The 12390-nt window shown below is 38.0% G+C and overlaps 1 protein-coding gene across 1 annotated transcript in view; it reads right to left on the bottom strand.

The window, feature by feature from the left end:
- Positions 1-12390, bottom strand: part of DNAH14 (dynein axonemal heavy chain 14) — a 499447-nt gene that overhangs the window by 258892 nt on the left and 228165 nt on the right. The window contains exon 39 of the mRNA XM_058275282.1: positions 5653-5868. Coding sequence (XP_058131265.1) covers positions 5653-5868 — 216 coding nt within the window. The remainder of the gene's footprint in view (positions 1-5652; positions 5869-12390) is intronic.

Below are 12390 nucleotides of genomic sequence, written 5' to 3'. Positions count from 1 at the left end.
GAGATTCAAATCCCCTAAATATATCTTAAACCCCAACACTAACTACAACTCCAGCACATTAGCATGAAAGTCTTATGAAGAGAGATCCCATCTGAGTCCAGATTCATCACACATAAACACCAGTTCCAAAGAGGGGCCATCTGACCTGGTAGTTAACCCCATCTGCCATGACCATAACTCCCATGGGTCTCTTTAGCCCTCAAAGGAACCAATACCTGGGGGTTGTATCTGCTTTATCTGTCTCTTAGACTCTGCTCAGTTGTGCATAAGGGCAATCCTTCTGACAGCCTCCAGACTCTTTTTTAGAGACTCATAGCCATATAAACTCATTTCTCCTTTCCATTTCCCCCTTACATTAGGTCAAACAGCATTTTAAAGTCATGTTATTTTATGTAGACAGGGATATTCTGCTGATCCGCATTGAACCTTCCGTACAAGGTCATTTTCCAGTTGCATCATCAGTTGGTAGTTGATAGTGATCCCTCAGTGCCAGGGAGGCTCATCCCCGGGTGTCATGTCCCACGCTGGGGGGAAGGCATTGCATTTACATGCTGAGTTTGGCTTCGAGACTGGCTATTTGTGGATTTTCAAGTTCTCTGCCTGTTATTTATTTCCAACTTCATTCCATGTGGTCAGAGAAGGTTATTTGTATAATTTCAATCTTTTTTAATTTGGGGGGACTTGTTTTGTGACAACATGTGGTTTATCCTGGAGAATGATCCAAAGTGCACTTGAGAAGAATATATATTCTGTTTTAGGGTGTAATATTCTGTATATGGCTGTTAGGACTAGTTTATTTATCATACTATTAAAGTTATCTGTTCCCTAATTGATTTTGTGTCTGGATGTTCTATTTATAGGTGAGAGTGGTGTACCAAAATCAACAACTACTATTGTAGAGTTGTCTGTTTCTCCCTTCAGTTTTGCAAATGTTTGCCTCATGTATTTTGGGGCACCATGGTTAAGTCCATAAATATTTATGGTAGTTATTTCTGCTTGGTGGATAGCCCCTTTTTATTAATATAGAGTGTCTTTCTTTGTCTCAACAGATTTTTATTTAAAGTCTATTTTTGTGATATTAGTATATAACCTCAACTCTTTTTTTGGTTCCTATTTACATGGAATATCCTTTTCCATTCTTTCACTTTAAACCTATTTGTGTCTTTGTGTCTAAGTTGAGTTTATTGTAAACAACATATAGTTGGGTCATGTTTCTTTATTGATTCTGGAATATGCGTTTTTGCTTAGCGAGTTTAATCCATTATCGCTCAGTGTTAGTACAATAGTGTAAAGACACTATTGACTTCAGCCATTTTGCCCTTTGGCTTTTATATGTCTATCTTTGTTTGCCACAGGGCTGCCAATGCGAAGTACCAGAATTGTGATGGCTTTTATATAAATGGGAATTTTATTTAGGGCAAAAGCTTACAATTCTGAGGCCATGAAACATCCAAATCAACAGAGATGCTTTCTCACCAAAGTCTGCTCCTGGTGATCCAAGGGTCCTGCAACATGGTGATACAAGATCTCTGCCAAAGTCCCTCTACTGGTCACCATCTCCCAGTGCCCATCCATGGGTGCCAGGTATAGGGCTTGTCTCTTTCCAGGTTCTCCCCTCTGTCTCAGCTGCTCTGCTTTCTTCCCAAGTTCAGCTGTGGGTTATCAGGCACATGGCTCATCTCTTCAGCCTTGAGCAGCTACGTGGGCCCAGCCCCTTGGGGACCATTTTATGTGCTTCTGTGATCTGCTAGTTCCAGACTCCATGACCTCTTTCAGCCTCTCAGGACTTCTCTTCCTCTCTGCACCTATACGCAAATCTGGAGTCTTCTCTCTCTATTTTCTTCTTTCTCTTACGTGGCCAGATCAAAATGGTGGCTTCCTTTCTCTTTGTCTCTCTCTCTCTCTGTGTCTCTGTTTATATAAAGCTCCAATAGAGGGTGGGGACCCAACTTAAGTCTTGCCTCAGTGACAAAGGCCAATCAAAAGTGCTCCACACCCACAGAAATGGATTAGTTCAAAAACAATCTTTTCTTTTGGGGATTCACAAAAGAACTTCAAAACATCACACTCCACCCTCTGAGTCCCCAAAAAGCAAGTTCTTCCAATATATAAAATACATTCATTACATTACCTTATTCCAAAAGCCTTAAATCATTCCAGTAACAATGCTAAGTGAAAAGTCTAATAAAAATCAGTTCTAGGCATGCAGTTTGTCTCGGAGGAACACTCCCCTCTGGCAGTAGACCTCGGAAACTTACAAAACAAAATTATCTGCTTCCAATATTCAAAGGAGGGACAGACATAAGATAAAAATTTGCAGTATTACAGAGAGAAAGTGGGATGAAAACAGGTGTCATGCTCATAAACAGTTCCAAAAATCTGAAGGGCATACTCCATTAGATTTCAAAGTCTAGGAGTCATCTATAAAAAGATGGTCTCTTCTCCTCAGGGCTTCATGGGGGCCCACCCCTTCCAAGGTCTTGCCTGTTGTCCATCTTCTAAGTTCTCCCTCATCAAGCATCTGAGTGGAGACAGAGCTCCAGACTTCACCCTCTAAGCACATTGGGGTGATGGCCACACTTTCCCCAAACTCTGGGGGACAGTCTCAACCCCCTTAGCACAGCAACATTCTTCCTAATCTCTGGCTCACAGACCCAATGCTCTGTAGAGTGGTGACTTATATCTCTCTAATCTTTGGGGGATGTGCTCTACCCTTTCTGTTAGCTTAGGGCAGCTATACTCTCCCTGAAAAATGGGCTGGGATATCTACCCTTTTCAAATGCTGGGGCAAACTCATTCTTTCCCCACACACGGGTGGGGTCCTCTCCTGGCTCAAGAAGATGTCTTAAGTCCAGAGCTCAGCTTCCATGGTTTCCCTATTCTGTACCTTTTAGTCTAAGCTGACAGTGGTTTCATTCATACAGATCTCACAAAAATCTTGTCACTTTTGCATGCAGTTCACGGGGTCCAAGGTGTCTGACAGTAACATCTTCCACAAATTCTTGTATAACGGCCTTTCCAACCCTGCCTTGTAAGGAAATAGCTGCTTAGTTCTAAGTTTAGTTAAGTCCTCATACTGAGCACTATCCTCTGGGGGATTGTTTTCTGGAAGCTCAGAATTTCCCCAACCATCAATTTCTGGTTTCTTTGTGTCCAGTGATTCAGTTCTCAGCTTATCTCTTTCCTTTGTCATTTTACTATAAGCTACAAGAAGCCAGGTCACATTTTCCACTTTTACTTTGGAAATTTTCATTTTCAAATTCTTCCTTCCATATCTAACATTAGGAGTCAATTGTGCCAAATTCTCTGCCACCTTAAAACAAAGATAAACTTTTCTCCAGTTTCTAGTAACACATTCATCATTTCCATCTAAGTCCTTATCAGAACTATCTTTAGCATCTGTATTTTTACCAAGTCTTGTCAAAGCAATCTAGATCTTTTCAATCAAGCATGTCACATTTCCTCCAAAAAATACCTGTTACCTATTTATAAAGCTGTTCCTACATTTTTGGTAATTGCAAGAAGCATGAACCCTACTCTTGGTACCAATTTCTTAGTTTGCCAAAGGACTGCCAATGCAAAGTACCAGAAGTGGATTTCATAATGGGAATTTTATTTAGGGGAAAAGCTTACAGTTCTGAGTCATGAAATGTCTGAGGCATCAACAGAGATGCTTTCTCACCAAAGTCAGCTACTGGTGATCCTGGGATCCTGCCACATGGTTAAGCAAGATGTCAGCCAATCTCTGCCAAGGTCCCTGCCTTTCCCTCCAGGCTCACCATCTCCCAGTGCCCATATGTGATGCCAGGCATAAGGGCTTGTCTCTTTCTAAGCCTCCTCTCTGTCTCAGCTGCTCTGCTTTCTTCCCAACTTCAGTTGTGGATTATCAGGTATATGGCTCATCTCTTCAGCCTTGAGCTGAAGGTCCCAGCCCCTTGGGGACCTCTTTTTGTGCCTCTGTGGTCTGCTGATTCCAGACTCCATGATCTCTTTCAGCCTCTCATGGCATTTCTGCCTTTCTGCAGCTATAGGCAAACCTGGAGTCTTCTCTCTCTACATTCTCCTTTCTGTTACATGGCCAGATTGAAATGGTGACTTCCTTTCTCTGTATTTCTCCAGTAGAGGGCAGGGATCCAATCTGAGCCAATCAAAAGGCCTCCACACCCAAAGAAATGGATTCGTTCAAGAACAAAATCTTTTTCTTTTTGGGATTCATAAAAGAACTTCAAACTTATCACAATATCATATATATTTATTATATCTCTTTTCCTTTATTTCAACCTCCTTTTTTGTATAGTTGCTCTTTCATGATATATCCAACTGGTCCCTTTCTCATGTCTGTGTCAGTATCTTTTTTAAATACTTTGTTGCTACCCTGGAATTTATAATAAACAACCTATATCTATAAACTACTAATTTGAAAATATACCAATTTGGCTTCAACAGCATACATGTTATGTTCTCTGCTCGCTGGTAAAATGATCTGGGTTTGGAGATTTCTTAGTGTGATTATTCTAAATTGATCTAATTTCTTCAATATTTACAGCACTTTAGGTCATACCTCTTATCTTGAGACAATTTTTGGTAAATTTTATTTTTTAGAATTTCATCCAGTTCACCTGCTTCTAACTTTATTGTATTTCCTCATTACTTTAAGTCTTTTTAAATGTATGCTGTGTATAACTTCTAAATATGATTTAAATTCATTTTACTAATTTTGAAAACTGCCATTTTCATCATCACTCAGTTATAAGTATTCTAATTTCCTTTTGAATAATTCTTTGGCATGTGAATTGTTTAGGAAGTGTTTTATGATTTCATAATTTTGATAGTCATCAGGGCTCTTCACTGATGGCTTGTTTTTCTTTTCCTTTGGGATACATGGAAAGACTGCTCCCTTGGAGCACATGGTGTAATCTGAGGTGGGACTCTTAAAAGTTAGCTGTGGCCATGTGACTTACCTTGACCAAGAAAATGTGATTAGAAAGTTTCACTTTTGTACAGAAAATTTATGAGTCAGGAAAAAGGAAATACATATGACAGATGAATACATTTCAGAAAATGTTGTCTCAGATTAGTTTAAAATATGGAAAAAAAAGAATTTGATAAATTAAAGAATCTTTTAAAACAATGCCTTCATAAAATAATAGTTCACCAAAGAGATATAAGAACTCTAGGGAGAAATGGTGAGATAATATGGGTTGAGTGTAAGTTTGAGAAGTTCAAGAATAAAGTAGAAGATAAAATAAAAATCTTTACAGAAATGAAGATGATGTTGGCAGTGCGAAAAACTTCCAAATGAAGAAAATTGTATCGATCAACAACTTACTCTTTCTATATTAGTATATTGGTGCCACCGGAATCACAGGTCTAGATTGTCTTCCACTCACACTTAATCTACTTTCTGTTCCTTTAAAAGCAAATATCTTAACTCCATTCTATTGTTTAGTGACCATCCTAAAACTCAATGATATCATTTTCTGATTTTTATAATTTATAATTTTTCTCTTTTTAAAAACAGTTCATAATAACTTTTACATTTACTTTCAAATTTAATTCTCATTGCTTTAAAGCAATATGTTAAGCTGTTCGATAAGCAGTTAAATAATCCACAATGGTGAAATAAATGTACTCATTCCATACCAAACTTACATTAGATAAATCTGAGATTTTTGACTTTTGTCCAAAATCGATGTCTTTCTTTGTGAGCTTTGCACTGTTAAAAGACACATAATTTCGAATTGTTGCTGATAATAGTCCATCAGTCCATTCCATAGTATTAGGATCTAGTTGCCCACATAGTTCACCAAGAGTGACACACTTTGGATTTAAAACACAAATATCTACTTTTCCTTTTCTTCCTGCAGTCTGAGAAAAATCCAATGTAAGTTATGAAGGCAATAACTATAGTGCAATTATTTAATATTTTTACATTATAATTACCAAAGGATTTTAGGAGAGGTCTTTAACTTCAAAAAAGGGTTTTCTATACACATGGCAATTTGCAAGGAACAGCAAAAATTGACATTAAAATTAGCTACAATAAACAAACCAATATGTTTTTTAAAAATTCTAAATACCACTCCTTGGGCTCTAGCCCTTTAGCTGGATTTAGGAGAAGTGTGCACTGTTTTCTTGGCTGCACAAGGCAGGAATGGAGTTTATGTCTAAATTTATGTCTAAGCTGGATTGGGATTGGAGAGAGTGGGTTTGGTTTAAGTACTACAGACTTGTTTTTCTTACAAAGTCTTAGTAGAATTTCTTGAATAAATATTTCCTCATTTGATGTATGTTCTTAGGAGCACGTTCAGAGATCTTAAATATAATTTTCACAGGCTTTCTGGGGAATGATCCATGGAGCTCCTAATGCTGTCATGCCGGAAGTGGAACCTACTTGGGGCTTTTTCAGGTTGACTTTTATACCCTTCAATAGGCCTCATCTTCATTTTTCCCTTTTCTCACTTTTCTACCATTTCTTTATTTTATTGGATTACAAGATGCCCTAGTCTTTGAATCAACCAGTTCTCCATGGAACTGCTTCCTTTTATTAGTTCTGCATGAAATTGCTTCCTTTTATCTAGAAACCAGGATCTGGGAAGTAGGTGTGCTCATTTATACTGTGTCACTACTTCTGGTCCCTCTAAATGGATAGAAGTACTAAATATTTGCATGTTTACTAACATATGAATGAACATACATATTTATTTTGGTATCTTTCAATGTGTGTGTGTGTGTGTATGAAATTCCATGGGTCAATATTGATACATCTAACTCCAAAACTGCATCACATTGTTCATGCTATGCTTCCTCTTTGCTTATTTGCAGCTTCTTTCTCCAGCAGTGAGAAACATGATCTAATTAGTGACAATATATTTACTATTTGTTCAGCCTACCATACAAATAAAGTAATTTCAGAATTGCTAATTTATACTATTGCAAGAAACAAATTTACAAATTACAGTGTGCAAAATTATTTTTGCCGTTAGCCTTACAGTAGCTCCTAAAACTACTGTTTTCCAAGTACTTAGGTAATCTACTTTTACCCCATTCACTTCAGTAGGATAATATGACTTATTTGTAATACAGTATATTAACCTGTCCCAGTCTACATTCCATTTTTTTTGGTTGATTTTCAAAAAGTTAACATGAATTAAAATTCACCCTAGTGGTATACTGTTCTATGGGTTTTGACAAAAACACAGTCCCATACAGAAATTTCATCTACCCCAAAATTCCCTCATGGTGCCCTTTAATAAACAACATCTCCCAATCCCAAAGCTGTTTACCATTGTTCTCTTTTCAGTTCCTATTGTTTTGCCATTTCTATATTGTTATACCCTGGAACCATACAATAGGTAGACTTTGGAGCCTGGCATCATTCATTTTTTTAAAAAATGCATTTAAGACTTCTCCAAGTTGTTATTTGAACAAATAATTCACTCTTTTTTTTCTTAGGTATCAGGGCCAGGGACTGAACCTGGGACCTTGTAAGTGGGAAGCCAGCGCTCAACCACTAACCCACATCAGCTACCCTGAGGTAGTTTTTTTGTTTGTTTGGTTTTTGTTTCATTTTTGTTTGTTTTGCTTTTAGGAGGTACTGGGAACCAAACCTGGGGCCTCCCATGGCAGAAGAAGGTGCTCAACTGCTTGAGCCACACCTGCTTCCCAAAAACTCACTCTTTGTTTATCCATTCTCTCATTGAAGAGGTTTAGGTTATTTCCAGTTTTTGGTGATTATGAATAAGGCTGTTATAAATGTTCATATATAGACTTATGTAAACATAAGTTTTCATTTCTCTAGGATAAATCCCCAGGAGTGGGAATCCTGAGTCATATGGTAGCTTTATAATAATTGGCACTCTGTTTTGCAGAGTGGCTATACCAATTTGCTTTCCTCCCCACAATGTGTGAGAGTTCTAATTTTTCTCCATCCTCAGCTGCACTTGTTATTATTTTTTCCATATTAGCAATTCTAATATGTGTGTACCGGATCTCATCATGATAATTTGTATGTTTAATGCTTCATATGTTAAGCCTCTTTTCAGAGAGTATTGGCTATTTGTATATATTCTTTGTCTATTCAGATCTTTTGCCAATTAAAAAAAAATTAGTTGATATTCTGACTTCTGTTCAACCAAGATGGTTGCATAAAAAGCTCAAGAGTTTTGGTCCACGAATGATTCTTTGAATAACTAGAAAAAATGGGCAGAGCGCTGGAAAACAGTTAAAGGGTTGCAGTAACTGGGAAAACACTGAATGAAGAAAATACAACTTAAAAGTGGTAGGAGAAGTTCATGGCATCTTGTTGACCTGACCCCTTCCAAAAATCTGCCCAGTGCAGTGTGAAGCAGACCTTACCTTTCAGTGTGGATTACTAACCCTATTCCAGAAAAAAAGAGTAACTCCTATGCACATATTGGGGTGGTTGTATGTTGGTGCCAATCTATCCTGTGGCACCTTGAAAGAATGTACTAGGACACTTTTCTCTATCTTGCCTCCCCAGAACTTGTCCTGCATGCAAAAGCAGCTTCTGGACAGCTAAAGCAGTGTAAGAAGCAATGAAATAGAAGATCCAGAAAAACAAAAGCTAAAGGGGAATGGGTGGAACTCAGTGGTTTGAGTGTCTGCCTCCCATGTATAAGATCCTGGGTTCTATCCCCCGTACCTCTTTAAAAAAAAAAAAAAGTGAAGGAAGTTCATCATCACTAGACCGATAGACCTGTCCTCCAAGCAATGCTAAAGGGAGTTCTTCACATTGAAAGAAAAGGGCACTAGACATAGATTGAAGGGGTATATAAAACAAAGATTTCCAATAAGGAAAGAGGAAACTTGAATGATAGTATAAACCAACTAGACCTAGTCAAAACATATAGAATTATTCATCCAACAATAGCAAAATGCCCATTCTTCCCTAATACACATTGGTAATTATCCATGATAGACCATATATTAGATTATTTAAAAGTTGTTTTCAGTAAATTTAGACACATTGAAATCATACAATGTACCTTTGCTAACCACAATGGAATAAATTTAGAAATCAATAACAAAGGGAGAAACGGAAAACTCAAAGCTATGGAAAAGTTAAACAACACAATTTTAAATAATCAATGCATCACAGAAGAAATCACAAGCAAAATAAAGAAATACTTTGAAGTAAATGAAATAATTACATAAAACTTATGGAATGCACCAAAAGTAGTGTTGAGAGGAAATTTATAGCTCTAAATGCCTCAAGAAGAAAGATCTCATACCATTTAACTAACTTCACAGCTAGAGGAACTAGAAAAAGAGCAATAATGTAAACCAAAACTGATAAAAAATTGAAAACAAAGTTTAGAGCAGAGGTAAACAAAATAGAGAATAAAAAATCAGTAGAGAATAAACAACATCAAAGATTGTTTATTTGAAAAGATGAATCAAAATGACAAACCCTTAGCTAGACTGACAAAGAAAAAAAGAGGGAGGGTACAAATACTTAAAATCAGTAATGAAGGAGAGTCATTACTACTGACCCCACAGAAACAAAATGGAGTATGAGGATACTATCCAAAAATATGCCAACAAATTAGGTAATCTAGATGAAATGGAAAAACTCTTAAAAACATGCAAAAACATTGACTCAAGGAAGAAATAGTAGTACACAACAGACCAATACCAAGATACTGATTCAGTAAATAAAACTCCCCCACAATCACCCCAAAAAAGAAAAGCTCAGGGCCAGATTGCTACCAGGAGAATTAACATCAATCTTGCTGAAACTCTTACCAAAAAAAATTGAAGAGGAGCGGAACACTTCCTAACTCATTCTTGAAGCCAGGTTTACCCTCTTAACCAAAGCCAGATAATGATATCACAAGACAAGAAAATGATAGACTAATAACCCTCTTGACTATAAATTTAAAAAGTTCTCAGAAAAATACCAGAAAACTTAATCCAAGAGCACAATAAAAATAGTTATTACCCCATGATCAAGTGAGATTTATCCCAGGAATACAAGAGTTGTTTAACATAAGAAAATAAATTGGAGACCCGAGATTGTGGAGTAGGGAATGGCAGCCTACACTATTCCTCTAGAAACTGTGGGAAGGTAGGCAGGCTAGCCTGGCAAAAGGGAAGCTGCAGTGTCATTTGGGTACTGGTATAGAGGCTGACTGTGGGGTGACTGATTGGTGGGTAGAAGCAGCTGGAGAGGAGTAGACTAGTGGGTTGCCAGTGGCCTGAGACGTAGGTCTCTCTTCTCAGTATTTCCTCAGTATTTCTCCCTCCCTTTCTCTCTCTCTCTTTCTTTTTCTCTCTCTCTTTTCCCCTTCACCTGGATATCTGCAGAGAGGAGGGGTGTGGAATGTTGAACTGGCCAAAACAGGCAGGAGAAGCCTAGATGGTCCTGGTAGTGTGAGAGGGAGGCCCAGATTTTTGTTTTGTTTTGGTTGATTGGTTTTTCTTATCCTCTTCCTTATTTTCTTTCCTTTTTCTATTTTTCTTTTCTTCTTTTCCCATTTCTCTTGTCTTTTATTTTCTGCCTACTAAATCTTTTTGTTTTTCCTCCCTTTTTATCGTCTATTATTTATCATTTTTATCCTCTCTTTTCTTTTTTCCTTTTTTTTAAAGATTTTTTAATTTATTTCTCTACCCTCCCCCCCCACCCCGGTTGTCTGTTCTCTGTGTCTATTTGCTGCGTCTTCTTTGTCTGCTTCTGTTGTTGTCAGCAGCATGGGAATCTGTGTTTCTTTTTGTTGCGTCATCTTGTTGTGTAAGCTCTCCATGTGTGCAGCACCATTCCTGGGCAGGCTGCACTTCCTTTAGCACTGGGCGGCTCTCCTTATGGGGTGCACTTCTTGCCTGTGGGGCTCCCCTATACGGGGGACACCCCTGTGTGGCACAGCACTCCCTACGCACATCAGCACTGCACATGGGCCAGCTCCACACGGGTCAAGGAGGCCCGGGGTTTGAACCATGGACCTCCCATGTGGTAGATGGATGCCCTAACCACTGGGCTAAGTCCGTTGCCCTTTTCTGTTTTCCTTTTTCTTTTTTTTTTATTCTTTCATTTTTCCTCTTATACTATTCTTTCCTTTCTGTTTTTCCCTGTTTTGTCTTTATTTCTTCTCTTCTTATTTATCTGGTGTATCAGTCAGACAAAGGGGTGCTGATGAAAAATATCAGAAATCTGTTGGATTTTTATAAGAGTTATTTATTTGGGGTAGAAGCTTATAGCTGAAAGGCCATAAAGAATAAGTTACTTACCTTGCTAAAATCTGTTGCCATGTTTTGGAAGAAGATGGCTGCCAAGATCTGCAAGGGTCCAATCTTCCTCTTATTCTTATGACTCTGTGGGCCCAGATTCTTCCAATATCAGCTGTAGCCTGGGATAAGTCTCATCTCTCCTGAGGCCCATTTCTCTCCAGACTCAGTGACTCTGCTTTCTCTACAAGGCCAGCTGTAAATTATTAGGCAAATGGGCCCTCTGCTGTGTCTAGAGGAGACTTCTCTCTTTCCTTACATACCTGCTTCTCTGTGTATTTACTTACTGGGCTCCAGCATTAAAACTCTTTCTCTTCTGCCATGTTGTTTCCTCTGTGAGTCCTTGTCTACCAAGTGGGTGGGATTTAATGTCCGATTGGCATGGTCCAATAAAAGCCTTAATCATAATTTAATCAAGGAGGAGTGAAACCTCTGAGTCCAATCCAATATAATATACCCAGAGGAACAGATGCATTTATAATCATAATCCAATATCTGCTTTTGGAATTCGTAAACAATATCAAACTGCCATATCTGGTCTTTTGTTTATTTTATTTTTATTTTTTTCCTGTTTCTTTTTCATTTATTTAAAAATTTATCCTGCTTTCTATTTTCCCTTTTAGTATTTTTTTCTCCCGATTTTTTTGTTCTTTTTCCTTAATTCTTTATTTTTTAATTTTTTTCTCTTTTCTCTCTTCTTTCTTTCCATTTTCATGGATTGCATTAGTCAGCCAAAGGGGTGCTGATGCAAAATACCAGAAATTGGTTGATTTTTATAAAGGGTATTTATTTGAGGTAGGAACTTACAGATACCAGGCCATAAAGCATAAGTTACTTCCCTTACCAAAGTCTATTTGGAGCAAGATGGCTGCTGATGACTGCAAGGGTTCTGATTTCCTGGATTCCTATGTTCCCGCGGCTTGCTTTTCTCTGGGTTTAAGGTGCCTTTCTTCCTGGGGCTGGCTTCTCTTTCTTCTGTGAGCTTACTTGCCAGGGCTCCAGCTTAAGTCTTCAACATCAAACTCCAAGATCAAAACTCCAACATTAAAAGCCCCAACTCTGTTCTTTGCCATACCTTTTATCTGTGAGTCCTCACCCCTTTTGGACTCAATGCCGTAATCATAACTCAATCATGCCCAGGTGCAG

Source organism: Dasypus novemcinctus, chromosome 13, assembly GCF_030445035.2.
Source record: "Dasypus novemcinctus isolate mDasNov1 chromosome 13, mDasNov1.1.hap2, whole genome shotgun sequence".
In the NCBI taxonomy this organism is placed as follows: domain Eukaryota; kingdom Metazoa; phylum Chordata; class Mammalia; order Cingulata; family Dasypodidae; genus Dasypus; species Dasypus novemcinctus.
The sequence above is the reverse complement of the archived record's forward strand: the minus strand, read 5'-3'. Positions and strand labels throughout refer to the sequence as shown.